This window comes from Eutrigla gurnardus, assembly GCF_963514095.1.
Source record: "Eutrigla gurnardus genome assembly, chromosome: 11".
Lineage (NCBI taxonomy): Eukaryota > Metazoa > Chordata > Actinopteri > Perciformes > Triglidae > Eutrigla > Eutrigla gurnardus.
In genome coordinates, this window is record NC_139925.1 from 26474768 (window position 1) to 26501954 (window position 27187).

Consider the following 27187-nt stretch of genomic DNA (forward strand, 5'->3'; position numbering starts at 1 on the left):
AACAGGATGAAGTCCAGCACAGCTGACCGCACGAGCATGCGTTCACGTTCTTCAGCTCATGTGCAGATTCTGATCTGTATTGGAAAAAAAGCTACACACATCTCTCTCTATGAAAACACACACACACACACCAACGCGATGCAGACAAATGCAACCTTTGTTATTTGAGCAACATTCTCCTTCCCTGGTAGCAACATCTCTCCCAACCTGTCCAGGACCTGGGGTTGCTAAGTAGTGCAGTAAAATATATTGCAAGTTTAAACTTAAAAACGTGTTTTTTATGCAGTTGTATCTGTTTTGTCTAATAAGATAAAGATTCACTCGGGTCATCTCACTTACTGCATAAAACGTCAGACAAGCAGACAGACTGACCAACACCTTTGTTTCAACCAACTTCCTGTCAATCAGCTGATTTTATCCATGATGCATCAGAAAAAAACTCTGGACTGAAAATGTGTTTTAATTTGTATTTTCCATATTATGTTATATTAGTTAATATAATGAAAGATTGGGTTATACTATGATGTATTGATTTCAATGAGTGAAACGATCTACTGGCAGTATGTTGATATCACATTACGATGGTGTCACAGACGTGAAAAAAGAAAATATTTATTTTCAACTTAACACTTCCATTTCAAAGTAAAAGCTCCCTGGCATTTGTCCTTGGGCAGAACCCCTTCATTTGTTAATACAAGGCTTTATTCTGAAATATTTGCCGATTTGTAGGACAGTGTTGAGTCGATATGAATATTTACTTTTTTAAATATCTCCGATGTGTTCTACAGATACATACTTCAGAAATGTAGTAGTTTTGCTGGTTTGATATCAATATACTGTCAGGGACAAAAACTATTGTAAAAAGGCTTTTATTCTGAAATATTTGCAGGACTGTTATTGAAAATGCAGTGGCTTCATGAATGAAGAGAGACCCGGCTTTTAAGTGTGAATTGTTATAATCTAGAAAGGAGCACACATACGTCTAAACCCTTTTTAAAATACATGTAAATGAAATTATGATGAAATGAAATAAAAGATTCTGGTAATGAAAGGCAGTGTGGTCCGTGCCTTAGACAGCATTGGACTGCAACTCAGCCAGATACTGTAAGTGTTCCTAAAATATGAAGCTGCACTGTTGAGCTGAGAATACTTCCTCACTGCTGAATTATTCATCAGCTGTTTAAAAATGCAGAATCAGACCTGCTCCAACCGGCACGCACCACACCAAAGACCAGTGAAGCCAGACTACTACGCAGGATGATGCGTTGACACGGATGTCAACACAATGGCCGTCTATTCGTGTCCAGGCTAAAGAACAACTCTCCACTAATCAGCAACTGTTTGAACGCAGCTCAGTTTTTTCATTTCAGACAGGCAGGAAGGAAAGCCATTGTTCAGCAGAGAGGGTCCAAAAGGCCGGCCCTCTCCAGGAACTCACTGTCTGCCTGTCTCTCTGTCTCACTGTCTGCCTGTCTCTCTGTCTGCCTGCCTCTCTGTCTCACTGTCTGCCTGTCTCACTGTCTGCCTGTCTCTCTGTCTGCCTGTCTTCCTGTCTCCCTGTCTGCCTGTCTCTCCATCTCCCCATCTCTCTGTCTCTCCATCTCCCTGTCTCTCCATCTCCCCATTTCTCTGTCCCTCTGTCTCTCCATCTCTTCCCCTGTCTGCCTGTCTCCCTGTCTCTCCATCTCTCTGTCTCTCCATCTCTCTGTCTCTCCATCTCCCTGTCTCTCCATCTCCCCATTTCTCTGTCCCTCTGTCTCCCTGTCTCTCCATCTCCCCATTTCTCTGTCCCTCTGTCTCCCTGTCTCTCCATCTCCCCATTTCTCTGTCCCTCTGTCTCCCTGTCTGTCCATTTCTCCATCTCTCCATCTCCCTGTCTCTCTGTCTCCCTGTCTCTCCATCTCCCCATTTCTCTGTCCCTCTGTCTCTCCATCTCTCCCTGTCTCTGTCTGCCTGTCTCTCTCTCTCTCCATCTCTCCCTCTGTCTGTCTGTCTGTCTGTCTCTCTTCATTGTTTTAGATTGAAGGTCTTTGTTATAATGAAGAAAGCCCAGCTCCGTCTGTTTCATTCAAACTAACTTGAAGATAGTGTGTGTGGGGGAATGAATGAGGTCCAGTAGTGTTGTTGTCCCATGCTGAATCGATACCACGGTAAATATGTAAATACATATCTAAATACAGAAACAGGAAAAGTGAAGGAGTAATTAAGGGGGATTGAAAGGGTGGACACACAAACCAGGTCATCCTGGTCCAGGTCTTCCTTCTCCTCTCACTGCCTCCATGTTTGTTCATGTGATCTGACCTCAGGTCTGTTGGTTAGTGGTGCTGAGCTGTATCTAATTAGTGTCTTTGTATTGCTTGCAGCTTCCAGGTCTGTTTGCCGTCTGAGGAAACGTGTTTGCACAACGATTGTAAAAGGTTGGAACGTATGTCTGATGTCAGAAACACTGTGGAGTGTTTTGGTGCCAAGCACAACATGCGTTTGTATCTCTGGTGCCTTTATTTAAGGTTGCAGAAGTTATTCTATTAACTCTCAGTTCTATTCTATATACTTCTATTCTATTAACTCAGTTCTATTCTATACACTTCTATTCACTCTCAGTTCTATTCTATACACTTCTATTCTATTAACTCATTCTATTCTATATACTTCTATTCTATTAACTCAGTTCTATTCTATACACTTCTATTCTATTAACTCTGAGTTATATTCTATATACTTCTATTCTATTAACTCTCAGTTCTATTCTATACACGTGTATTCTATTCATTCTCAGTTCTATATACTTTCTTTTCTAATAGTTTCTGTTATATTCTTTGTACTTTCCATTCTATAAACTTTGTGTTTCATTCAGTATACGTTCTCTTTCGTTGTCTCTTCTTGTAACTATCCCAGCAGTGTTTCTGACTCTAGACTCTGACTCTAGACTCTGACTTTAGACTCTGACTCTAAACTCTGACTCGAGACTCTGACTCTAAACTCTGACTCTAGACTCTGACTCTAGACTCTGACTCTAAACTCTGACTCTAGACTCTGACTTTAGACTCTGACTCTAAACTCTGACTCTAGACTCTGACTCTAAACTCTGACTCTAGACTCTGACTCTAGACTCTGACTCTAAACTCTGACTCTAGACTCTGACTCTAGACTCTGACTCAAAACTCTGACTCAAAACTCTGACTCAAAACTCTGACTCTAGACTCTGGACTCTAAACTCTGACTCTGGATGGCTTGATGCAGAGCAGTTACAGATGTGCGAGCTGCTCCACCTCCTCCTTGCTGGTCCCTTCTGAGCTCTAGTAACTGCCAAGATTGTCATGAGCAGCTCACTCAAATCCAGGCTAGAAAACGTTGATTCATTGTGGAATGTGGACGGCCTTCTGTGGGTGTGAAGATAGCAGCGAACTGTGATCTGCTTGTGATTCCCGTAAAGGTCTGAGATGACAGAACACCAGCGTGTCTGGTCTTAAAGGCTGTGTAGGATGCTGGTGTCCTGCTGCCCCGATGTATGTCAGTGGAGAGTGTCCATCAGCCTCAGTCAGAGGGTTCATGTTGTCCTCCTAAACCAACATGGACCACATTTTTCCTTTAAGTCCCAGTAATCACTGTACTGGGATCAGTCTGACAAACATGCACACAGGAGCTTCATCATTTTCTTTGACCCAAACAGCTGTTTGCTTTTACTCCCCACACACACGGACAAAGTAATAACTAATGTTATAGTGTTTGTGGGTGCATTTGTGTCTACAGAATTAAAACATGTTTATGTCAGTGTCCTACCTGTTGACCTAACAAGAAAAGTTTAGTTTCCTTACGGGACGACAAAGAACAAACAAAGAGGTAATCGTAAATATCATCACATAAGGCTGTCCAGGTAGACGTGGAAGTGGAAATTGAGACTGATTTAAAAAAACTGGACTCAAAACACACACTTTTTAAAATGTATATATTAACCTTTAAGCAGGAAAACCTTATGATTCATTGTCATCTTATTTCATATCTGTTTTCCCTAAAAGGATGTTCACTAAAAAAGTCTTTATCATTAATATATTTGTCATCAATATCTATGCTGCAATAAAACTTTGTGTTGCTTAACTAAATGTTAAAGTGATTTCTGTTTGTTTAAGTTCCATGTTAAGAGATTTAATTTGAGTTTTGTATTGTGATGATTATGGGGATAATATCATGAATCACATTTATTTTGGCCAGTATAATGGTGACATTTTCATTTGGTCCCATGACGTAACCGTTACACCCCTAATAGAACGCTCGCCATTGTCTGCTGCATGAACTGGACGCTCCAAATGTGTAGTCCACAAAGCGACGGGGCGACGTCACCATGACTACCACTTCTTCTATACAGTCTGTGGTCCAGAGAAATCATTCTGGGAGTATCATGGTTAAACCATACGGAGCTGCTAACCCAGCTGAACCTACTCCATGAGAGTCACCTCCATCAGTGAGACCGTGACAACAAGGAGAATTGAACATAAAAATCATTACCTGTAAGGTATTGAGTGTCTGCAAGCTTTTACTCATTTAAATCAAAAAGTGTGTGTGTGTGTGTGTGTGTGTGTATGTGTGTTAGTGTGTGTGTGTTAGCGTGACTGTGTGTGTATGTGTGTTAGTGTGTGTGTGTGTGTGTGTGTGTGTGTGTGACTGTGTGTGTGTTAGCGTGCCTGTGTGTGTGTGTGTGTGTGTGTGTGTGTGTGTGTGTGTGTGTGTTAGCGTGCCTGTGTGTGTGTGTGTGTGTGTGTGTGTGTGTGTGTGTGTGTGTGTGTGTTAGCGCCTGTGTATGTGTTAGCGTGTGTGTCTGGGCCGATGGCCAACTGGCCAACTGGTCGGTCGGGCAGAGCGGTGGAGGCGGCCGGCTGCATGAATGGGAGCTCACATGGAAGAAGAAACGGCACATTCTCTCCTGACTGGTCGGCCTCATCAGTGTGGTCCTTTGATAGTCTGCTTTGTTTGCTGCAGGGACGGTAATGAGGCCTCTCGTCTGCTGTTGGAGGTAACGCTCGCTGCTTTACTTATCTCATCCCAGTCTTACACACCACGGGCTTCTGTTGTCTCTGCAGACATCCTCACACACAGTTTGATGAGTGAATTACTGCAGTGCTGCACGATGCTGGGAGGGAAACTTCTAGAAACAGACTCTCTCATCCACAGACAACATAACTGATGAAAAGAGAATTCCTAACTGACAGACACAATGTGTTCACGTTAGAGTGCAGTGATTGGCACTGACTGATTGTCCAATCAAGGAATCACTGACTGCTGTCGTCCTATGAGAAGGATGACGACACAAGCAGGAACGATCAGGAGTGTTCACTAGGGCCCCGTACACACGAAGCAAAACAAACTTTTTTTCTCTGTTTTGCCTTGGCGTCGTTTCAAGAAAATCTGCGTCCACACGAATCCACTGAAAACAACTCAGCGCGCTGTAGTACACATTCCAGGCCCTTATGCGGCGCTGTTTCTGCTACAAAAATGCAGAAGAAGAGACGGAGCTTGATCGGATGTTTGCCGTTGCTATGGCAACACGTGAGCGTTACGGCTAATCTCCGCCCGACCACCCGATCAATAAACACCCATAAGATGACAATTTGGCCCGTATAAATAAAACCAACAATAAGCACCAACAGCCGTCACCCTAAGGACCTTGACGAGGCGTTGTCACACGTTGGGATGGATTAATTAGACAAATAAATGCCTACATTCATGGGAAGTTAGCTAGCGGTCGATTGTTAGCATCGTAATAAAGTAGCATATCTCTGACTTTTTCCCGGAATATTGCCCCCCTCTCTCAGCTCCGTTTTTTTTCATACAGCGGCCCTGATACGCCGTCGTACAGACGAGCAGAATATCTGCTACGAGCACGGAGGCCGCCGTTGTTGTTGTTGTTGCGAGACGTCGCGGGGGAAGAAGTCAGGCTCGAGGGTCGAGGAGCGGGGCGATGACGTCAGCGTTTTCGTTTTCGCCGTCCACACGAAAACGATCACGAAACGGAGGGGTGCCGTTTTTTTCTTTTCCACCCTGAGAGCTGGTTTCAAAAAAGTGCGTTTTCACGCCGCGGAAACGCCGGATCCGTATGGACGGCAGGGCGAAACGCACAAGACTTCTGCGTTTATGCACTTAAAACGTTTTCGTGTGGACAGGCCCTAGGGCTGCACAATCACAAGCGAGTCAGCACTAGGGATGGGACGATCGCGATCGTGGTGAATTACCACTATCAGGACAAACATATTGTCAATGAGTGGCTTGAAAGCAGTCTAGATCAATGTCATGATGAGGAAGTGATAAATTATTTTAGATGTATGTATCTGTCATTTCTTTGCAGGAAAACCTTCTGAATTATGGTCATCTTATTAAGGACATTTTATTGTTTTCACTAAAGAGGATATTCAGGAGAAAAAGAAAGTGATACCAGCATGTTTTAGTGCCATTTTAAGGATAATAATGTGGATCGCAATGATTTGGTCCGGTATAATGGTGACATGAACATTTCATAACGTTGCATTCCTGGTAAGGAAGAGTTTTATTTTGATGCAAATATGTATACATTTGCAGGAATGTAGCCATAGTGACTACAGCGACTCAAGTATGGTGATGACATCATATCATGGCTAGTGACTTAATGGTGATTATATGGTATTGTGGAGCTTCTGGTGATTCACACTCCCTATGACTGAACTTTTTACTTTTATTTATCCATCCATCCATCCATCCATTGTCTACCGCTTATCCTGTATTCAGGGTCACAGGGGCGCTGGAGCCGATCCCAGCTGTCATTGGGTGAAGGCAGGGTTCACCCTGGACAGGTAACCAGTCCAACTTTTATTTATAAAATATTATTTATTTATTTATTGGGCCGTTTTGGCCTTTTATTTATAGAGAGAGAGTGTGTGTGTGTGTGTGTGTGTGGGGGGGGGGGGGGGGGGGGGGGGGGCAGACAGATGGGGACAGCATTGCAGAAAGGGCCACCGGGCTGATTCAAACCCCGGGCCGCTGCGGTGAGGTCACCTAAGCCTCGGTACGTGAGGTGCCAACTCTACCACATAGGGGGGCATATGACTGAACTTTGACCTGGATGTGGAAACCTGCTATTTTTACATTACATAAATAGTGAAATTCTACAGACAAGAAAAAGCTAAATGACCAAAAGTAGGGCTTTTATTGTGAAGTAGATACAGGAAACGCTATAAATGTTTTGCCAAGCTGTATTAGCTATATTATTTTAAATCAATATTGGTCTATACACAACATGATGTGGGCGTATATTTTGGAGGATATCCTGTAAATGGTGTTGAACGTGTACATGTGAATGGAAACATGGAGTCGGCCGAGAGGCGTAGACTTGGCTTTCTTTCACCAGTTCTGAAGTGTACAATGCTTTGTATTTCACTGCTGTCTGGGTCATGGTTACTGAGGGTTGCCGGTGACATGCTTCCTCCCTTGAGTGCAGGCTAAAAGCACGTATTGGATTAGCTGCTCTTTTCATCAGGCAGAGCCTTGGTGAAAGTGACCTCAGTCCAACAGATGCAACAATGTCACCAGGAAATTCTCCTTTATTGGCGTGACCCTTTTAAAACGCCAAGGCAGCTGTTTTCAGTCGTGCTTAGACTAATTGATTTTCTTAGTCAAGTGTCTGATCGTTTTCCTGACGTGCTCTCAGGCCTCGGGCCTCTTCGTAGCAGCCGTCTGAGGAAGAGATGGAATGCGAGGCCAACAGGAAGTCACTGCTCCTGCTGAGAGGAAAGTCTTGACATCTTTTTCAGCTGCGCAGTCAGAGCTGCAATGTCAACTGGAGTTCAGCCGACTTTCAGACGAATACAACATGTCCTGTTTGATTTCAATGCTGCATTTCTACTTCAGCCCAGGACCCCGGACGTCTCCATTTAATATCTGTTGAGTAGAAGTTACGCACTTCTGTTTTCTATAAACTGTAGTAGGGTTGTCACAATATGAGAATTTCAAACTCGATACAACACACGAAAATACTTGATAGCATTTTTAATACAATGGAGAAAAATGACAAAAAATGAAGAGGCAGAATTTCTTAAAAATAAAGATTAGAAGAACACGAACAACATCAGTAACAGCACTTTTTAAAAGTTAGCTGACAGTGCAAAACAACACAGTCACATAACTGTAGGGTTTATATATGACGACTATTTTCACATTCTCTGGTGGTTTGTTTTATTGTGTTATACAGCCTGGTGATTTCTGTGAACATGACCTGTTGAACTTTGGATTCAGTTGGTGAATAAGTTGCCTTGAATAAGGCTGCTCCCCCAGTTGTGTGTGGAGATTTTACGAATCTGACCAAATTTAGGTATTGCCATTCTCCAGCTGGCCATCCTCAAAATGCACCAGAATACAGGAAATCACATCTACCAAATTCAGAATTTTCGGGGGGAGGGCACACCACGACTCCCCTCCCCCATTTGCACCCATTTTTGCACAAATAGGGTGGGGAGTGGGGTCTTTATGCATCTATGCCCAGGGGGACAGTAGTTCATAATCCATCACTGTATTAAAGGTCCCATATTATACTGATTTTTATCAATTTCACACAGTTGTCAGAGGTACAACAACACTGTTTTTGATATGCATTGCCCCAAACCCATCCTGGTCCTGAATTTCAGCTGTCGAAAAGTTGCTCAAATGAGCTCTGCTGAGAACAGGCTGGTTCTGTGCCTGCACCTTTAAATGCTAATGAGCTCCGTCTCTCATCGCCTACTTGGACAAAGATGGAGACGATGCCCCTTACGCTAGCGGTAGCATGCGTCAATGTTTACGTGGATGTATCGCTATGGCTCCTTGATGCTTAGGCCTGGCTTGGAGTTGCAATTGCAAATTACTTTACAGTAAACCAGACTTAAAGCCGGGTATGTTAGTGGTTAGTCTAACTTTGCCAGCCCTGTCTCCACAGTAGAAGGGTCTGGTTCTCCACAGTAGAAGGGTCTGGTTCTCCACAGTAGAAGGGTCTGGTTCTCCACAGTAGAAGGGTCTGGTTCTCCAAAGTAGAAGGTACTGGTTCTCCACAGTAGAAGGGTCTGGCATCTCCACAGTAGAAGGGTCTGGTTCTCCACAGTAGAAGGGTCTGGTTCTCCAAAGTAGAAGGTACTGGTTCTCCACAGTAGAAGGGTCTGGCTATAGCTTGGAGATGTGATATACTGTATACAGTATATCACATCTCCAGGATCGGGGAATCAAATGCTCTGGCTAGTTTGTATTTCTTTCAACCAATCACAATGGTCGTGGGCGGTGCTAAGGAAGCCGCTGTGGTTCGGCAGCAAAATAGTGTCGGGAGGAAACTTGTTTGGATGGAATGTCGAGCGCCGTCATTAACATGTCTGATTCCCCACAAAAGAAAACTCTGCATAAAACCTTAAAACACGTATGTGACCAGTGTTTTCGTCGTACAGCAGTACTCTGCTCCACACTCTTGTGTTCCTCCTGGTTCCAACAAAACAAGATGACGAAGGCGAAATTCCAAGATGGCGACGTCACGACGACTACACCCAATTCTCCTAAATGCTTTACACGAGTGACTGCAAACTATTGATCGGTATGACTTCATCGCTCCGCAGGTTTTGTATTGACTTCAAAGATGAATTGAAAGAATCTCCCAGAAAAAGTAAACAGTAAACAGCCGGCGTTTGTGAATGCCGAGGTAAACAAGTAGAGTAACAAAGGAAGCCTTGGCCAATTGTCTGTGATGCATTTGGTATTAATTATGAGAAGATACACACAATCACTTTACTTCTTTAAGTAGACTTTTGATTTCACTGGCAGCAGTTGGGAATAAAAGTGAAGGTTGTGAAGGTGGCTTTGAGAGTGAGTGGAGAGACGGGCTGGAGGGCCCCGAGGTGTAGTCTAGCCACAGGTGGTCTGTAATTCTGCACCGTAATTGCATGGCAAAGTGTATTATGGGTCTTCAGACCATTCATCCGCTCCGTAGGGGTGGCACAGAAAAAGGGTGAGCGAGGCGGAAAAGTAGGATGGATAACATGACGCCCCGTCGTGAGATGATCCTGCCAGACACTTACGATACGTTGAGGGAGGATTATTATTGTGTGCGTTCAAAGAACACTTTCTGTGAAGGCTATTAAGCCGGACTAATGAAAATGATGGCAGCAAATGGGGAGACGGTCTCCAATTCAATTGAAATGTCATTGTGTTTTACAGACAGGTGCGACAGACCTCGTGTGCTGTTTGAATGGAGAATCGTATTTCCTCCCTTCAGGTTTCTGACCCCCCCCGCTGGAGGCAGAGACTGATTTTGTTCTGGTGCTCTTCTTCTGGTGTTCATTCGGACTCTTCTACCTGACAGCTGAGCAAACTCCATCCAATAATAAAAGCTAAGAGATGGACATTGAGAAATTTTATCAAATGATCATTCCCAAGGTCAAGACTGAACTTTGGCACACAAATACCACAAAGTGTAGCAGGGCTATGCAACTGAAAAATCAATGGCAGGGGTTCCAAAGTGGGGGTCGGGGGTCGCGAGATGCCAATGGGGGGGTCGTGAAATGATTTTCATGACTTTGACTGAGATGTTCTGCTGCTAACATGGAAATGAAAGTATTGTGTCAAAATGAAGTTTGCACATGACAGCAACAATGTTCACTCCTAAGTTCCATGGAGATGACTGACTGAGATATTCTGCTTTTATCTGATAGTAAACTGTTTATGTAAAATCATATCATGGTTGTCAGGGTTCTGTTCCTTTGTATTGTTGTTATGCCCGTGTTTGGATACGCCTATTAGTGGCGTGTTTCAGTCACCTCCAGGGATATTGGGGGTCTCCAGTCTCTGGCACTGTTATTTTGGGGGTCGCGGGCTGAAACGTTTGGGAACCCCTGAGCTAAGGGACCAAGATGTTATTCTCGACCCCTCTCTGACCGTTTTGTCTTTTTTTTTTATCAAAAGACGTATGCCATTTTTCATATAATTTATCTGAATGTATATATTTATATTAATATAGATATTCAGTGTCTTTCTGTTCTGGAAGCCTCTCTGGCTCCCTGCTGCAGTACCACTCCTCACTTGAACCGTGCTGTTTGACAAAAAAAGTCCTATTAAACGCTGTTTCATGTGATATCTGGTTGCAAATATGAATCAAAGACATGACATAAACTCAAGTATAGGGGACATCAGATTACTGCATTCCATGTACATTTTAATGAATACATTAAAATGATTCATTAATAGGAAAACAAATTTAGTTCCACTTTCTGTCATCTATTATTCAATCATTTGTCCTGCCATTTTAGTTTTTTGTCTTGGTATTGTTATGTTAGTATCGGTATGAAGATATTTAGGCAGGTATCAAAGTCACAGTTTGGGAAATATGACAACATTAGAAACTTTATTACACCTCGGTGCCGGCTACAACCGTGTCTGGGTTTTTGGGGTTTCCATTCTCATGAATACGATATCTCAGAGACGCCTGGAGGGAATATTGGCTTGTACTTGGCCCAGTAGGTAGCACAGTATCAGTAGGCCAAGCATGTAAATACATGAATGATGGGAGATCAAAAGTTAAAGGTGTGTGACTGTGTCTTCCTCCACAGATGCGATGGCTAACCCTTCTCCAGCAAAGAGCATGGGAGACCCTGGAATCACCCCCCTGTCTCCTTCACATACTCAGGTGAGTCTCTTCTCTTCTTGCCTGCTCGTACTCTGAGCCTGGGATGCCTTCTCATGCTGTGCTCACACCAAGTGTCAAGCAGATGTTTCATTCCTATTTGTATACAAAGTCAATGCAAAGACATAGATTCATAGAGCGGGATAGACTCAGATGAGGCGAATTACACCGAATTTTAGGAAGGTCTAGATAGTAGCTCCCATTAGTCCAGAGACCAGACCAGACTATGTGGAGAAACCAGAGACTGTCTGTGGTCAAAACAACAAGGTCTCTGCCGTATTTAAGTCTAGATGACCTTATTTGGAGTGTTGATGGAGCAGCAGCAATGTTAGCATAGCCTAGCACCCATCAACCAGACTCCATTCAGAAAACCAGCATTTTAAAAGTAGTTATCTTGTGTTCCTGCAGACAGACCTAACAAAGCATGACGTCACACTTTTTACGAATAAACATCAGTATGGAGTTATTTCAGCATCCTTTTAATATGTTTATTGATATTAAATCACAGCTGAATAGTCTTTCTGGTTCATCCAGCTGTGGTAAACCAGCTGAAGTGTCTTGCTACATCCAGTGAATCCAGCTTGGTGAAATTCACAAGCACGTTACATTGTGCTCGCTGTATATGCCCAACTCAGAGACACACCAATCAGCTCGTCGTGCTGACCTCACTCTGCATTATGTGCATAAGCATTTACGTTTCAGCTCTGCAGCACATGTAGAATCTGCTACCATTTCAATGTATTCTCCTTTACATCCTGTGTGACAGTGGCTACCCTGTCATGGATCTGGATCCATTGTTCTGACTGTTTATGAAGTGTCACACGTCCTCACACGTCCTAACGCTGTCCAACTGTGTGTTGTCTCCGTACAGCAGAACGACACAGACCAGGTCCCGTCTGGTCCGGCCTTCGTGGTGGTGGTAGCCATTGATTTTGGCACCACGTCCAGCGGTTATGCTTACGCCTTCAGTAAGGAGCCAGAGTGCATTCACACAATGAGGTAGGCCAGCACTGCAATGCAGGTGACGGTGTGGTTCTCTGGAGCTGCATCAGCATGTACTTTAACGAAGGTAGCCTACACAATATAAACATATAGATTTTTAAGCAAAATAGAACAGATTTGTTTTGAATCCACCCTGAAAACGTATGATCTAAATCAACTCCTTAACGTGAGGGGTCATCCAACATGAACACGTTCTGAGAAAGTTATCTTTTTTCACCAGAGAGATATCTGGATGGCTATATTTCTCTGTGGTTGAAGATGTTTTTTGAACTTCACTTGTAGCTCATATTGGTCATTAATATTCAGTGGAGGGAGAAGCTTTACGTGTTTAAGCTTCGAGTGATTTCAGAGAAACAACCAGCAGTCAGATACACAACACAAAACCATACACATTGTCACATAGTCCAACATTTTCTGCATGTTAATTGGTGTCAAACATGTTGCCATGTTATTACCCCGGCGACTGTAACTTCAATAAAATGCAACTTTTTTCTACCTTGTATACCTTTTAAAATGTTTAAATATAGCTTTTTTTACACATTTTCTTCCATTTAAACTTAAGACGGGTCACAAGAACTATTAAACATACTTTCAGATTTTTGATATATTTTACAGTTTCTGAATGATTGAAGTTTACATTTCATGCTGTGCATTTTCATAATGTTGAGTTCATAATGTATTAATTGCATTCACATACATTTTCTGCAGGAATTTCCTAGTTTATGTGTAAAACCAGGTTTATAATGTGTGGAACCTTTAGACATTGACAGGAAAAATAACTACACACAGTTTACATCGTCATATTGAAAATAATTGAATTCAAAGTAAAAATGAATCCCCCAGTCGGTCCACTCTGTGTTCACCACTGTGAGGGGAAGACTTTGAAACCACCTCTTCATCCTCAGATCCTCGGGGTCAGCTCAGTGTCTCTCATCACAGCCTTGTTTATATTCTATCAAAACAAACTATTTCTCTGTGGATTCGCTTTAAGGAGGACAGGCCTCACCGGGTCATTACCTCCAGCCATCAGATACTAGTGAATCACATATTTTCACTGAGTGCTACTAGATTTGCAGTGAAAACGGCTCCGGACCCCCCTGATTGTTTGGTTTGGACGAGCCCCTCCTCTCCTGGCATCCTTCCCCAAACAAAAGCTGCAGGTTTTCAGTTTCCAGTTTCGTCAGAGGGGAGTATGAGACATTCCTCGGCCTGCAGACTGAACATTAGCATTCATCAGCTGAGCTCATTAGCTGCGAGGGAAACAAATGGAGCAGGAATAAGTGCTGAGTGCTAACAGCTCCACAGATGCAGACACACACACTGAGTCTGTTAACCCTGAGAAGAAGGATTCACTGGGTTTGTCCTTCCAGGAAGAGAGTCAACTTAAAGGATCAGACCAGAGTCACTGCATGACATCGTCCATCGAGCACATCGGACTCCTAGCTAACATAAACCTCTACCGTGTTTCCCAGTGTTGCTTTATTTTCCTTAAACAGTATCTCATACAAGTGTGTTTATCTCACTGCTTCCTGGTTACAAAGTCCAATCAGAGCCAGAGATCTTTTGGCCAATGGGATGCAGCCGAGGAAACACGTTCCTTGAGCCGAGAGAACAGCTCGTTATTGAGGTTGACGTGCACTGAAATGAGACTCTTGAACTTAATATTAGCGGCTAGCTCCACCCGGGCCACTGACCTGAACTGGAAGCAGCCGGCATGAACAACAAGTGATGTAGTATCGGAGCTCCATTGATGAGTTATCTGAGTTAAATGAACTACGAAACTCAGACTTTCCATCTCAGGGTTGGTCAACTCAGAATGGATGGCAACTCTGAGTTGACCAACTCCGAGATGGGCAACTCTGAGTTTTGGGTTCCAGAACAGCAGTTCTGAATTTGTTCAATCAACTCTGAGTAGGTAAACTCAGGTGTTTATGTAGAAAACGAGGTCATCCTGAGAAAGTAGACCAACGTAACTGCATCAAAGTAGAGATGGTTGGCGTGGCAGACATTTACTGCCCGATCTAATGCATGAATGAAACAGCCCATTGATCTAAAGTTATTTTCACGTTCATAGTGTGATACTGTGGTGTAACGGTTAGCAACGCAGACTACAGTTCAGAAGACAGCGGTTTAACTCCCGTGGTTCACGAAGTAGCTGTATGTAGAAAAAACATTTTCATAAAGGTGTAATCACACAAAAAGAAAGTGGCTGCAGCTGAAAATTAAGCATGAGAATATTGCACAAATACGTAGACCAAGGCATATGGTTTTAATCAGATTTCACATATTAAACAGAGTAAATATAAGCGTCTATTTCAACACAGAAATGTCCTTAAACATTTCAGAAAATTTGTGTTCACAAAAAAATCTAAATAGCTCTGCAAAGAATCTGGTCGCGGGTTATGTCTGCGAAAATGCAGAATTAAAGGCTTCAAAACCGTAGTCCACAAACCAGTGGGTGATCTTACAATAACTACGTCCACTCCCACAGTATGTTTGAGATGAAACCTTTTTTTTATTCTTAAAATGAATAATAAATAATATGGGGATTGGCTAGATTCATTCCAGGGGCGAGGGGGCCAACAAATGTGTGATCCCCGTTCCATTTCACATCAGGCGCTCTTATTGCGATGGCCTCCATAATCCCATCATGCATCTCTCCCACAGAGACAACACTAATAATAGCTGACCTTCTTAGTCCAGAAATACTCTGGTAGCTCAATTAACCTACAAAAGAAGTTCATGTTAACTTGTACAGAATGTAATGGCTGGTTTGATCCTCCCACCTTTCTCTGTGCGTATAGCTGGATGGATCAGAACTGCATGTAAAATGGTAAATGGCCTCATTTATATAGCGCCTTTCTCCAAAGCGCTTTACCCCTTGTGCACATGATGGAATGTCAAAGAGTGGTTAAACAGAGGTTTTGTGTGCAAAATGATTTTACAGATGACATATTCAATATGTTTCAGAAAAAGTCCAAAAGTCCATATTTGTTTTATGTACATAATCAGAAATAGAGAATGTATGGAATATGTATTGATAAGTGACTTCCTCCCAGGCGTTGGGAGGGCGGGGACCCGGGCGTGTCCAATCAGAAGACTCCTACCACGATCCTGCTGACTCCAGACAGGAAGTTCCACAGTTTTGGCTACGCGGCACGTGACTTCTACCATGACCTGGACCCCAGCGAGTCCAAACAATGGCTCTACCTGGAAAAATTCAAAATGAAGCTCCACACCACTGCAGTAAGGACACAAAGACACTGTGACACACACACAAGCAGGTTACTCCTCTTGTTACGAAGCCAAGTAGCAAGAATCCCCATCCTCATCTGCCTGAGCTGATACTGCAGCACACTGCTGCCAGTCCTTTACTGCTGCCAGTCCTTTACTGCCCATAACTCTGTGCAGGAAATAGTAAATGGTCTGGGTGGTGATAACCATCAGCAGTATAACTCTGTGTCCTCTGTGGTGTTTTAATAGATGGATGGATACTTTATTTGTCCCTGGGGGGTGAACATGAATGCATCACATGCTACAAAGAATCATGCATTTCCAATTATATTAAATTACTTTATTTATTTATAGTGTCGTATCACGACAGAAGTCATCTCAGGACACTTGAGCAGGACTTGAACACGCTCAAGATTTAATACATTTTCAGAAATCTCGACCAGACCAGGATCTTGGGTCCCAGCTGCATTTGGTGTTGGTAGTAGTCAGTGTTGGGCAAGTTACTTCAAAAGCGTAATGCATTATTCATCACTTGTTACTGTCATTTCAAAGTAATTAGTTACATTACAATATTACTGTCTTTGAATTGTAAGGCATTACACTACTTTTACATTACTTTTGCATTCTCTTATCCCGTTATTCGTTTTAAAAACGCAAAATGACTCGTTAACTGATATTAGATATTGTGTTCATGAATGGGATTCGGGGATGAAATAACAGTGCCATTTTTCATTCCAGATTTGCCGTTCGTCTTTTTTATTCGACCAAAAGCGTTATGACGCGGACATAAAAGCGGTTCAAAACCGACGGGGAGAATCGGAGCCTCAGCCTCCTCGCGGCCGCCCCTCAGCTGTTGATCCTAGGTGTGCCGGGTCGGCTGCACTCTGACCCGCGCCGTGAGTCGGTGTCCAGCTCATGGAGCCTGCTAACAACAGGGATTAATTAACATAGTGTAGAGTTACACGGCCGGCTTTCACACTTTTCCAAAATTGGAGCGTATGCCCATCTCGCAATCGCGAATGTAGAGTCAATTGATTTCGGGTTTAAAATGCATTGTAACGCGCGTTGCTGAGATTTGTACCGAGTAAAATATTTCCATTTTTTTTTTTGTAATGCCTTACATTACCGCGTTACAGCAAAACGTAATGCATTACAGTAATGCATCACTTTTGTAACGCGTTACTCCCAACACTGGTAGTAGTATAGTATAGTAGTAGTAGCATTAACAGTCGTGGTAGTATTAACAGAAGCAATAGTATGAACAGTAGTAATGTCAACACAAGTGCTAACATAAGACTTGGAAGGTATAAGGGTGTCTGTTCAGCATGTAAGTGTGCAAATTCTCCAGTGGGTCCAATAGTCTGCTCATGTACTTGTACTTGTACTTGTAAAGCAATTCTGATACAACCACACCGATCCAAGTCAACGTGACATTAACGTCAACAAACATGTGAAATCATCATTTACCAGCAGCATTGTGGGTACCGTTTATTTGTCTGTGAATACATGCTACCAGACTCAAGCTAAGTCTCTGTCCTTCGGCCAGACAGCTGTTAATTAACGTGAAGTGAGTTAGCCCTGAAGTTAGCAACAACTAGCTGCTCCGGCTCAGGAACACTTAAGGTGGGCTGTCTTTTAAGGTGGACCAGCACTATTAGCTTTTCAAATTCTTCTTCTTCTTCTTCTTCTTCTTCTTCTTCTTCTTCTTCTTCTTCTTCTTCTTCTTCTTCTTCTTCTTCTTCTTCTTTAATATATCTTCAAACTGTGCAACTGCTCTGTGTAGTTTACTGTAACTCTGCTGTTTGAATCAAGAAGACACAGCGTTGAATGTTAAAACGTAACACGGCATCATGTTGTAGTTTGATTTGTTACAGACAGAAAGTGAGGATGATCTGATGAACACAAAACATGTTAAAAATGAGTATGCATCAGCTAGTACTGACATGTCAGTCTGAAGTGGTTGAAGGTGTGCATGTTAGTAGATAGTCCCCAGCAATGCACTTTCTGAGGATCGTTGTGAAACTGCAGTCATCAGCTGATTGAGGAAATGACTTAAGTAGAAAACAGAGGGTTTGGAGCTAAGAGCCACAGGCAGGTATTTTCATGGGCTTTGTAATGATAAATGAAATATCACCAAGACCATTAAGAACCATCCTCTGGTGACCATGAATATTTTATGACAGTCTGGCTGTTGAGACGCCCAACTGGCTGACTAAAGTCAACGGGACAAAAAGAATCTATCCAGCGTAATGTGTCACATCAGCAGTATGTCATATCCTCACATGACCTCATGACCTCTTGTATGTGGGCTCTAACGTTAACGTCTTCCACCCACAAACAGAACCTGTCCATCGACACGGACCTCCACGCAGCGAATGGGAAGCGAGTGAAAGCTCTGGATATCTTTGCATACGCGTTGGCTTTCTTTAAGGAGCAAGCACTAAAGGTACCACACCTCTATCAGCACTCTGTTGAATTACACACACAATGCATTCTTTATTTTGATCAGTTTATATCTACGCTCTGCAGAATTTGGGCTGAAGCTGATGCTCACTTTGTTCCAAATCCTTCTTTTTAAAGTGCTAGTGTTGAAACGGTGACGAGTGCAGGTGGTGCTGTGTGACATGATGAACACCACAGGGGAAGATAATGCATAAAAAAACACAGCAGGCAGCGTCGGAGTGCAGCTTTCTGCAGTGGTTACATTTGAGGTGTGGTCATGTGGTTCAGACAGACAGTGAGTAACGTAGGTCAGCGTGTCACAGCACTCTACTTACTGAGTGTTGCCCGATAAAATGATGTAAAACTATCGCGACACCCTGCTGTTGAAAACGGTCTGATACCTCGATGTATTAGCAGCGGTACTTTAGGTACCAAAAACATAGTCCAGGTCCAGGATTCAGCGAGCAGAGCTAACGAGAAGGATGGAGTCAACAAAGGATGCTGAAAGAATATTAAAGCAGGACCCGCCCGCTGGTGTCTATCAGCAGAACTCAATAACACCAAGAACAATGCAGCTCTATTTACCGACCACATGTTCTCAAAATAGACTCATCATCTTTTCTGAATCTGTCCAAGCGTCTCCTGTAATTCATCCAATTATTGAATTATTAGGAAAGGTGAGTTTACGTTTCATGTTCTGTCATCTATTATTCCATGACTTGTCCTGTCGTAGGATCGTTGCAGTAGTGGGATCCAGATATTAAGGCAGGGTATTGTATATCTTATCATAACTTAAGTCGCCACTGATGTGGCATGTTATAATATAATAATAAAAATAATAATAATAACTTTATTTATATAGCACCTTTAAAAACAACAGTTTACAAAGTGCTTTTCACAGCAGAATTTAAATATGGTCAGGCAGGTATACAAATACAACAAACACATCAGCAGATATAAGGTAAAAAGACACTAAAATAAAATAAATAAAAAGGTAAAACGGGCGACATCACATAAAAGCAAGTCTATAAAAGTGTGTTTTAAGAAGTGATTTTAAAGAAGTCACTGATTCAGCAAGCTGAAGCTCCTCGGGCAGGTGGTTCCAAAGTCGAGGGGTTCTGGTGGACAAGGGGTCCTGGTGGAGGAGGGATCCTGGTGGAGAAGGGGTCCTGGTGGATAAGGGGTCCTGGTGGAGAAAGGGTCCTGGTGGATAAGGGGTCCTGGTGGATAAGGGGTCCTGGTGGAGAAAGGGTCCTGGTGGATAAGGGATCCTGGTGGATAAGGGATCCTGGTGGAGAAGGCACGATCACCTCTGGTTTTGAGACTCAACTTTGGAACAGTAAGAAGGCTCCACTTGAGGATCTAAGGCAAACAGGGTGGTATGGGGTCAGCATTTCTAAAATCTAAATGTGTTTCATTGTGTTGTTGTGTTTTTGTGAATCTGTTATTGTGAATGTTTTTTATTGTGAATGTTTTTTATTGTGAATGTGTTATTGTGAATGTTTTTTATTGTGAATGTGTTATTGTGAATGTGTGTTATTGTGAATGTGTTATTGTGAATGTGTTATTGTGAATGTGTTTTATTGTGAATGTGTTATTGTGAATGTGTTATTGTGAATGTGTCTTATTGTGAATGTGTTATTGTGAATGTGTTATTGTGAATGTGTTATTGTGAATGTGTCTTATTGTGAATGTGTTATTGTGAATGTGTGTTATTGTGAATGTTTTTTATTGTGAATGTGTTATTGTGAATGTGTTATTGTGAATGTTTTTTATTGTGAATGTGTTATTGTGAATGTGTTATTGTGAATGTGTCTTATTGTGAATGTGTTATTGTGAATGTGTTATTGTGAATGTGTTATTGTGAATGTGTGTTATTGTGAATGTGTTATTGTGAATGTGTTATTGTGAATGTGTTTTATTGTGAATGTGTTATTGTGAATGTGTCTTATTGTGAATGTGTTATTGTGAATGTGTGTTATTGTGAATGTGTGTTATTGTGAATGTTTTTTATTGTGAATGTGTTATTGTGAATGTGTTATTGTGAATGTTTTTTATTGTGAATGTGTTATTGTGAATGTGTTATTGTGAATGTGTGTTATTGTGAATGTGTGTTATTGTGAATGTTTTTTATTGTGAATGTGTTATTGTGAATGTGTTATTGTGAATGTGTTATTGTGAATGTGTTATTGTGAATGTTTTTATTGTGAATGTGTTATTGTGAATGTGTTATTGTGAATGTGTGTTATTGTGAATGTGTTATTGTGAATGTGTTATTGTGAATGTTTTTTATTGTGAATGTGTTATTGTGAATGTGTTATTGTGAATGTGTTATTGTGAATGTGTTATTGTGAATGTTTTTTATTGTGAATGTGTTATTGTGAATGTGTTATTGTGAATGTGTTATTGTGAATGTGTTATTGTGAATGTGTTATTGTGAATGTGTTATTGTGAATGTGTTTTATTGTGAATGTGTTATTGTGAATGTTTTTTATTGTGAATGTGTTATTGTGAATGTGTTATTGTGAATGTGTTATTGTGAATGTGTTTTATTGTGAATGTGTTATTGTGAATGTGTGTTATTGTGAATGTGTTATTGTGAATGTGTTGTCGACAGAAGGAATGAACGTGAGTCGGTCATGTTTAACAGCAATGATCTGATCCACAGTGAGGAACTCAACCGCCCTGTTGGTTTGGTTTCACTTGTCGTCCTTTAGGAGCTGAGCGATCAGACAGGAAGTGAGTTTGACAACAACGACGTGAGATGGGTGATCACCGTTCCTGCCATTTGGAAAATGCCTGCAAAGCAGTTCATGAGGGAAGCTGCCTATAAGGTAGGCAGAGAAGCTTCATTCCATCTCCAGCCTGAACACGACTGGATTCCAAACCTGGAATGAATTCTTAATGATGAAATTCACCACAATAAATAATGGTTAACGGGAATAAATGCTCTGAATATCAATAAGCTGTCAAATAGTGAGACATAGATATTTTAATGTCTTCAGGACTCAGAGGAGTCATAGAGAGGCTCCCTTCGTATGCACCACCATGGGACCTTCATTTATAAGATATGTACAGTAGTCAACGGGGAGAGATGAATTATTTTCTGATCTGGTATGAATTGTACCATGAAATACACGTATGATGTTTGTTCATTTAAAAAACAAGTTTCCACGTCAAGAAAGCCACGTTTCTCACCTTGAAATAAGGTTCCTTGGAGGACACTGGAAGGGGCGGGGCTTAGCCTCTCTATATAGGACGATTTCCAATTGTGTGATAGTGGCCCTACAATAGATATGTTATGTTGGCTATTAAGGGACTATTGGTCACACAGGGATCGTTCTGTGAGGTTTTGGTCCCCTTAGTGTTAGTCGCTACCAAAGCACCTCGTTTCTTCTGCTGCTCTTTGTCTGATTGGTGATGTGACATTTATCGCTGCACTGTTGTCAATGGAAGGTCCTCACAAGCAGAGCACTTTACACGTGTGTGTGTGTGTGTGTGTGTGTGTGTTCGCCTGGGTGTGGCTGTCTGTGTGTGTGTGTGTGTGTGTCAGCGTGATTTCCCTATTGTGTATTATCACATATTAGTGTGAAGACTTGGTTTTATGTGGATAATCTGAGGGGGTAGGACCAGAAACGTTTTTAACTTCTTCCTTTCCCTTTTGAACATGAACTATATTATTGGAGTCATGTATTTATTGCTTAGGATTCTTTTTCTTTCCTTGTTACTGCTCATTTGCTCTATTTAGTTTATTTATTTATTATTTATTATTTTTAACATGTTCAATAAAGGTTAAAAAAATGTTGAGTTAAGGTTTGGGTTAGGTAGTGGTTCTGGTTCTGGTGAGTCTCCAGGAAAATTCATCAATATAATGTCCCCAATGAAAACAGGACAACCAACTGTGTGCACACTCAAAATCACGCTCCCACAAGGCAGCAACCTCAGGTTTTGAAAAGTGAAGCCAATGCCGAAATGCATTATGCTTGTATTCTCTCTAACGGCCATCAGGGGGCGATGACGACGAAAGCAGTCAGTGTGTTTAAATGGGTCTGTAAAATGTTTGTAGTTGGCAGACTCCATTCACAATTGGGTGAGAAACTAAAATGCTAATGCAAGAGTTCACTAAGGTTTAAGATCTTGAAAGAGATGTGAACTATACCCAGGGTGTAATGGTACAGAAAATTCACAGTTTGGTTGGTAGCTCAGTTTCTGGCATGGCATGATATTGATATCGATCCTGTCATCTAACTCCTGGAAAACAAGCAAATTAGTGCATTTCTTAAGATATTGAACAAGAAATGATTTCAAAGTATCATCATATGACATCATCCTTGTGTCCCGGTCACATGGCTGGTGTGCGAGCTAAACGAGGATGAGGAGGGAGGGAAGATGTAGACGAGGGCAGACACAGACCAGGAGGAGAGCTTATTAGCTGTTGGAGGCGGAGGGATGAGCTGACGGAGGAGGATGTGATTAAAACACAGTGGCCTCTGCAGTGACTCAGCATAAGGGAGAGTGGATCATTTGATTGGCCGCTCATGGACAACAGGAGGAGGGACGAACTACTGCTCCTCCTCTGATCACGTCATCGTTAGTTCTCCATGACACAACCCACATCCCTCTCTCTTCCTCTTACACAGGAGCTGTTCTGCTCTTCTGCTTTTTCTCTTTTCATTGGGGTGTTGGATAGTTTTTGTGCATGTTGAAGGTCTGCAAAGTTACAAAGTCCATGTAAAGGAAGGTACTCCCAGTCAGCCACCTCTGGTTAGGATAAGTGAAGCCAAACTGAAGTGCCTTAAACATGCATTTTCTCTAGTGGCCACCAGGGGTCCCCCAGACCTCTACGATAGTATAGCTCACATTAATCCAGAGACCAGACCAGACTATGTGGAGAAACCAGAGACTGTCTGTGGTCCCCCAGAGGTCTAGATAGTAGCTCAGATTAGTCCAGAGACCAGACCAGACTATGTGGAGAAACCAGAGACTGTCTGTGGTCCCCCAGAGGTCTAGATAGTAGCTCACATTAGTCCAGAGACCAGACCAGACTATGTTGAGAAACCAGAGACTGTCTGTGGTCCCCCAGAGGTCTAGATAGTAGCTCACATTAGTCCAGAGACCAGACCAGACTATGTTGAGAAACCAGAGACTGTCTGTGGTCCAAACAACAAGGTCTCTGCTGTATTTATGGCTAGATGACCTTATTTGGAGTGTTGATGGAGCAGCTACAATGTTAGCATAGCCTAGCACCCATCAAGCATTTTAAAAGTAGTTATCTTGTGTTCCTGCAGACAGACCTAACAAAGCATGACTTTACACTTTTTACTGATCACCATCATTATGGAGTTATTTCAGCATTCTTTTTGTCTGGTTATTGATATTAAATCACAGCTAAATCGTTTATTTTTTGGATTCGTTCAGCTGTGGTAAACCAGGCGTTCTGTTTGAAATTCTTGAAAACTTAAGCTCAAAAACTTCACAACATGTACAAAGCAGCAATAGTGGTTATTTCAGCCATGTTGGATGAAACCTGGTTGGTGTCTACATGGAGGGAGCCTCCTTGGTGGTGTTTGGTGAGAACATTAGCCTGCTTCATTATTGTGGACCTCTTAACCATTTCACCATTGTGGGAAAGAAGTAGATAACAGCACAATTTTACGTTGGAAGTTAAGAGTGTTGTTTCCTCTCCTTCCTCCCTTCTCTCGTCTAGTCCGGTCTGGTTCCCCGTGAAAACCCAGAGCAGCTGATCATCGCCTTAGAACCCGAGGCAGCGTCCATTTATTGCCGCAAGCTCCGCCTTCACCAGATGGTGGACCTGGGTGCCCGTGCCACCCACAACGGCTGCAGCCCCACCGACAACGTGGGGAGCGGAATGACCCAAGGTACGTCCCGTCAGCACTGACACCGCCATGCTTTCAGACGTTGTTCAGCTTCTTCATGAATCGCTCACATTTGTCCGTATCACTATGTATTTACAGTTTCTCTGTCAAGACGTCAGTACTAACATTGTAACATGCAGCTTTTTTCTCCTGTTGAATCTTGTTCCTTCCATAGTTTCACCAGGTAAACATGCTTCCTTTTCACTTCACACATTAAACGCATGACTTTGTATTTCTTTCTATCACTTGCTCTTGCTTCTTTCCAATACAAATAAGTAATATTGATTTTGAATGGGAAGTTCATCACTGTCCTCCCTGCTCACCGTTGAATACACATCATACAGTTTGCTTTTGTTTAATACAAGTTGAAAAAATGTACCCACATTAAAATTAATAATAATTGTATATAATTATAATTATTATTATTATTATTATTATTATTATTATTATTATTATTATTATTATTATTATTATTATTATTATCATTATTATATTGTTATTGTTATTATTATTATAATTATTTTATTAAAAGTATCTCAGTTAACAGATTACACACAAACTGGACTTGTGTTACTTAAACAAGGTTCAGCTTATTACCTGGTTATTTATAAACCATATTGCCTTCAGGGAATTTGAGTTTTCATGACTTATGGGGACATTATATTGATGAATTTCCTGGAGACTCCCCCTAACCAGAACTGCTACCTAACCCTAACATTAATCTTGCATTTCTTGTCATAACATAATTTCATTATGCATTTTTTGGTCATTATTCTTTAATACAAGAGAGCTTTTGAGACGTGAAGCAGCAACAGCAAATACCCACCTCTCCTCCCCCCCTCTTTAAAAGAAGAAAAGTCTTTCACTTGTATTTTGTTTTTGCTCATCACCACAATCAGAAAGGAGGATTCATAACTTTCCTTGTGTTCACTCGTCACATCATATGACAGCAGACACCTAAAAAATAAATCCCATTTATTGTTTCTTTTTTTTCTCATACCATCAGATATGAATTAGTGAATCTTATGGACATGTGTACTCACAAACTCAACAGATGTATGAAGACACGAGACAGAGACAAGAAAATTGACATTTTGTGTCCCTGGACACAAAACCAATAGATTGTTTCCTGACTATTTCATGAGCCTGGGCTGAATACTGAAACCCCCAGCGGCTGTGTGGCCTTGTTTGTCTTTGACTCATGGTGATGTCAGCAAACTCCAGCTCTAGATCCAGGGACAACAGAAAGAGCAGGGGACTTTTACATTTATTTTAGATTTGCAGCATCGCTGTCGTGGCTCGGAGCATGTCGGACACAGATGTGAGTTTTCTGTTTTTCACAGTCCTTCATGCTGGACACCTTGTTACATGTCCTCCCAGTCTCTGAGGTCATCACACTACATGTGAGACTCCCTCTTACATCTGTTTGCTCTCTGTCCTAGTGCTGATCTCTTCATCTTCATTTGTCTTTTTCTCTTTCAAATGAGTACTTCATGATCCGATACAGCAGATTTACAGTATATGATCTACATCATACGTCTGCTGTGATCACTGGTAAAAGATGAGGGTGGGCTTTAAGAGTTCACCCCATCACCAGAGAACAGGAATGGACACTAGGACCTATTTGACTGGTTGGACTATCGCTCCAACTACAAGTCAGACTACCATACAACACATGTGCTTTAGATATGAAGCATAAGTAAGCAACCTCCGACCTTTCTTGTAGCTCCACCATCAGGCTAAACTGTTTACTTGGAGACATTAGATAAAAGCCAACATGTCCTTGTTGTGTTCCATGTGGAGTTACAGCTGCAGCTCCAGGCTGTGGATGTCTTTTAAAGCCAGGTTATTAGTTTACCTAGCAGATGGCTAATAAGCTGTTTTAGCTGCACACTGATTGGAGGATGGATGACTTGGAGCAAAGCATGAGGTCAGCGTGTTGGGAATGTAATCATTCTGTTGGACAACTCTGTCTGAAAGTGGTTTTGAGGAATTGAATACAAATGTTTCAGAAGAGGTTTTAGTCACAAACTGCTAATCGAACATAAAAGCGTATCCCATGTTCTGTAAGAAAGAGGACTGGACTACATGCAGTGGATTATAAACTGTCATTAGTTGGACATGTAGTGTTGTAATATGGTACTGATGTTCTCTAACTTTTGTTGAAAAATAGGTTACAAGTTCCACATTTTGGCACTGGTCTTGGTTTTTCTCCGTTGCTGTCTTTGTTTTTTTGCCTTTTTGACCGTCTTGGTTTTTGCCATCAGCATCTTGTTTTTGTTGCAACCAGAAGAGAGACTAGAAGGTGTCAAAAATGCTCAAACTTTTAGGCTACCAAAATTTTACAATTAACTTTCATGTATTGAAAACACACAATGAAAGAGTTAACATAAGATTAAAACACAGACAACTCCAAGACTGGACAACATTGTGAAGCGACCTGTCAATCAGCAGGTAGCCCCGCCCCCTAAAGCATCCCCTGCTTTCTGGTCTGTTGGACTCTGAATGGACCATAATGTACTAAATGAACATCATGCTGGATTGAAGAAGACTTGAAACTAGAGATTGAGACCATAAACTCATGTTTACAATGTTTACTGAGATAATACATCAAGAGAGAAGTAGGACCATTTTCTCATAGACTTCTATACAACCAGAGAGGAGTGGTAATGACCCTGGTGGTCATTAGAAAGAATGCGGCATTAAAGTGCTGCAGCATTGGCCTCGCCTTTCACATCCTACAAAACAGTGATTTGGCTGATATTGCTTTGTACTGTATATATAAATAGTGATAGATTTGCATGATACACTTCATCTTGAGTACATTTAGTTTTAAATGTATTATTCATCCTGAATCCAGGTGCAGTAGAACATTTAGTAGTACAAGTCAGTGTTTCAAAGGGAGGTCATGATGTTGTTGTAATGTCACGCTGATGCAGTGTTAACTCTCGACCTCTCTCATGCCCTCTGCAATACTAAT

The 27187-nt window shown here is 41.8% G+C and overlaps 1 protein-coding gene across 5 annotated transcripts in view; it reads left to right on the forward strand.

The window, feature by feature from the left end:
• Positions 1-27187, forward strand: part of hspa12a (heat shock protein 12A) — a 57508-nt gene that overhangs the window by 11303 nt on the left and 19018 nt on the right. For 2 of the 5 annotated variants that reach the window (XM_084021638.1, XM_084021641.1), the window contains exons 2-7: positions 11580-11656; positions 12525-12652; positions 15715-15901; positions 18231-18335; positions 21049-21165; positions 24039-24219. In XM_084021638.1, the coding sequence (XP_083877764.1) occupies positions 11580-11656; positions 12525-12652; positions 15715-15901; positions 18231-18335; positions 21049-21165; positions 24039-24219 (795 nt within the window). The remainder of the gene's footprint in view (positions 1-11579; positions 11657-12524; positions 12653-15714; positions 15902-18230; positions 18336-21048; positions 21166-24038; positions 24220-27187) is intronic. The other 3 variants (XM_084021639.1, XM_084021642.1, XM_084021640.1) reach the window with 2 other exon arrangements.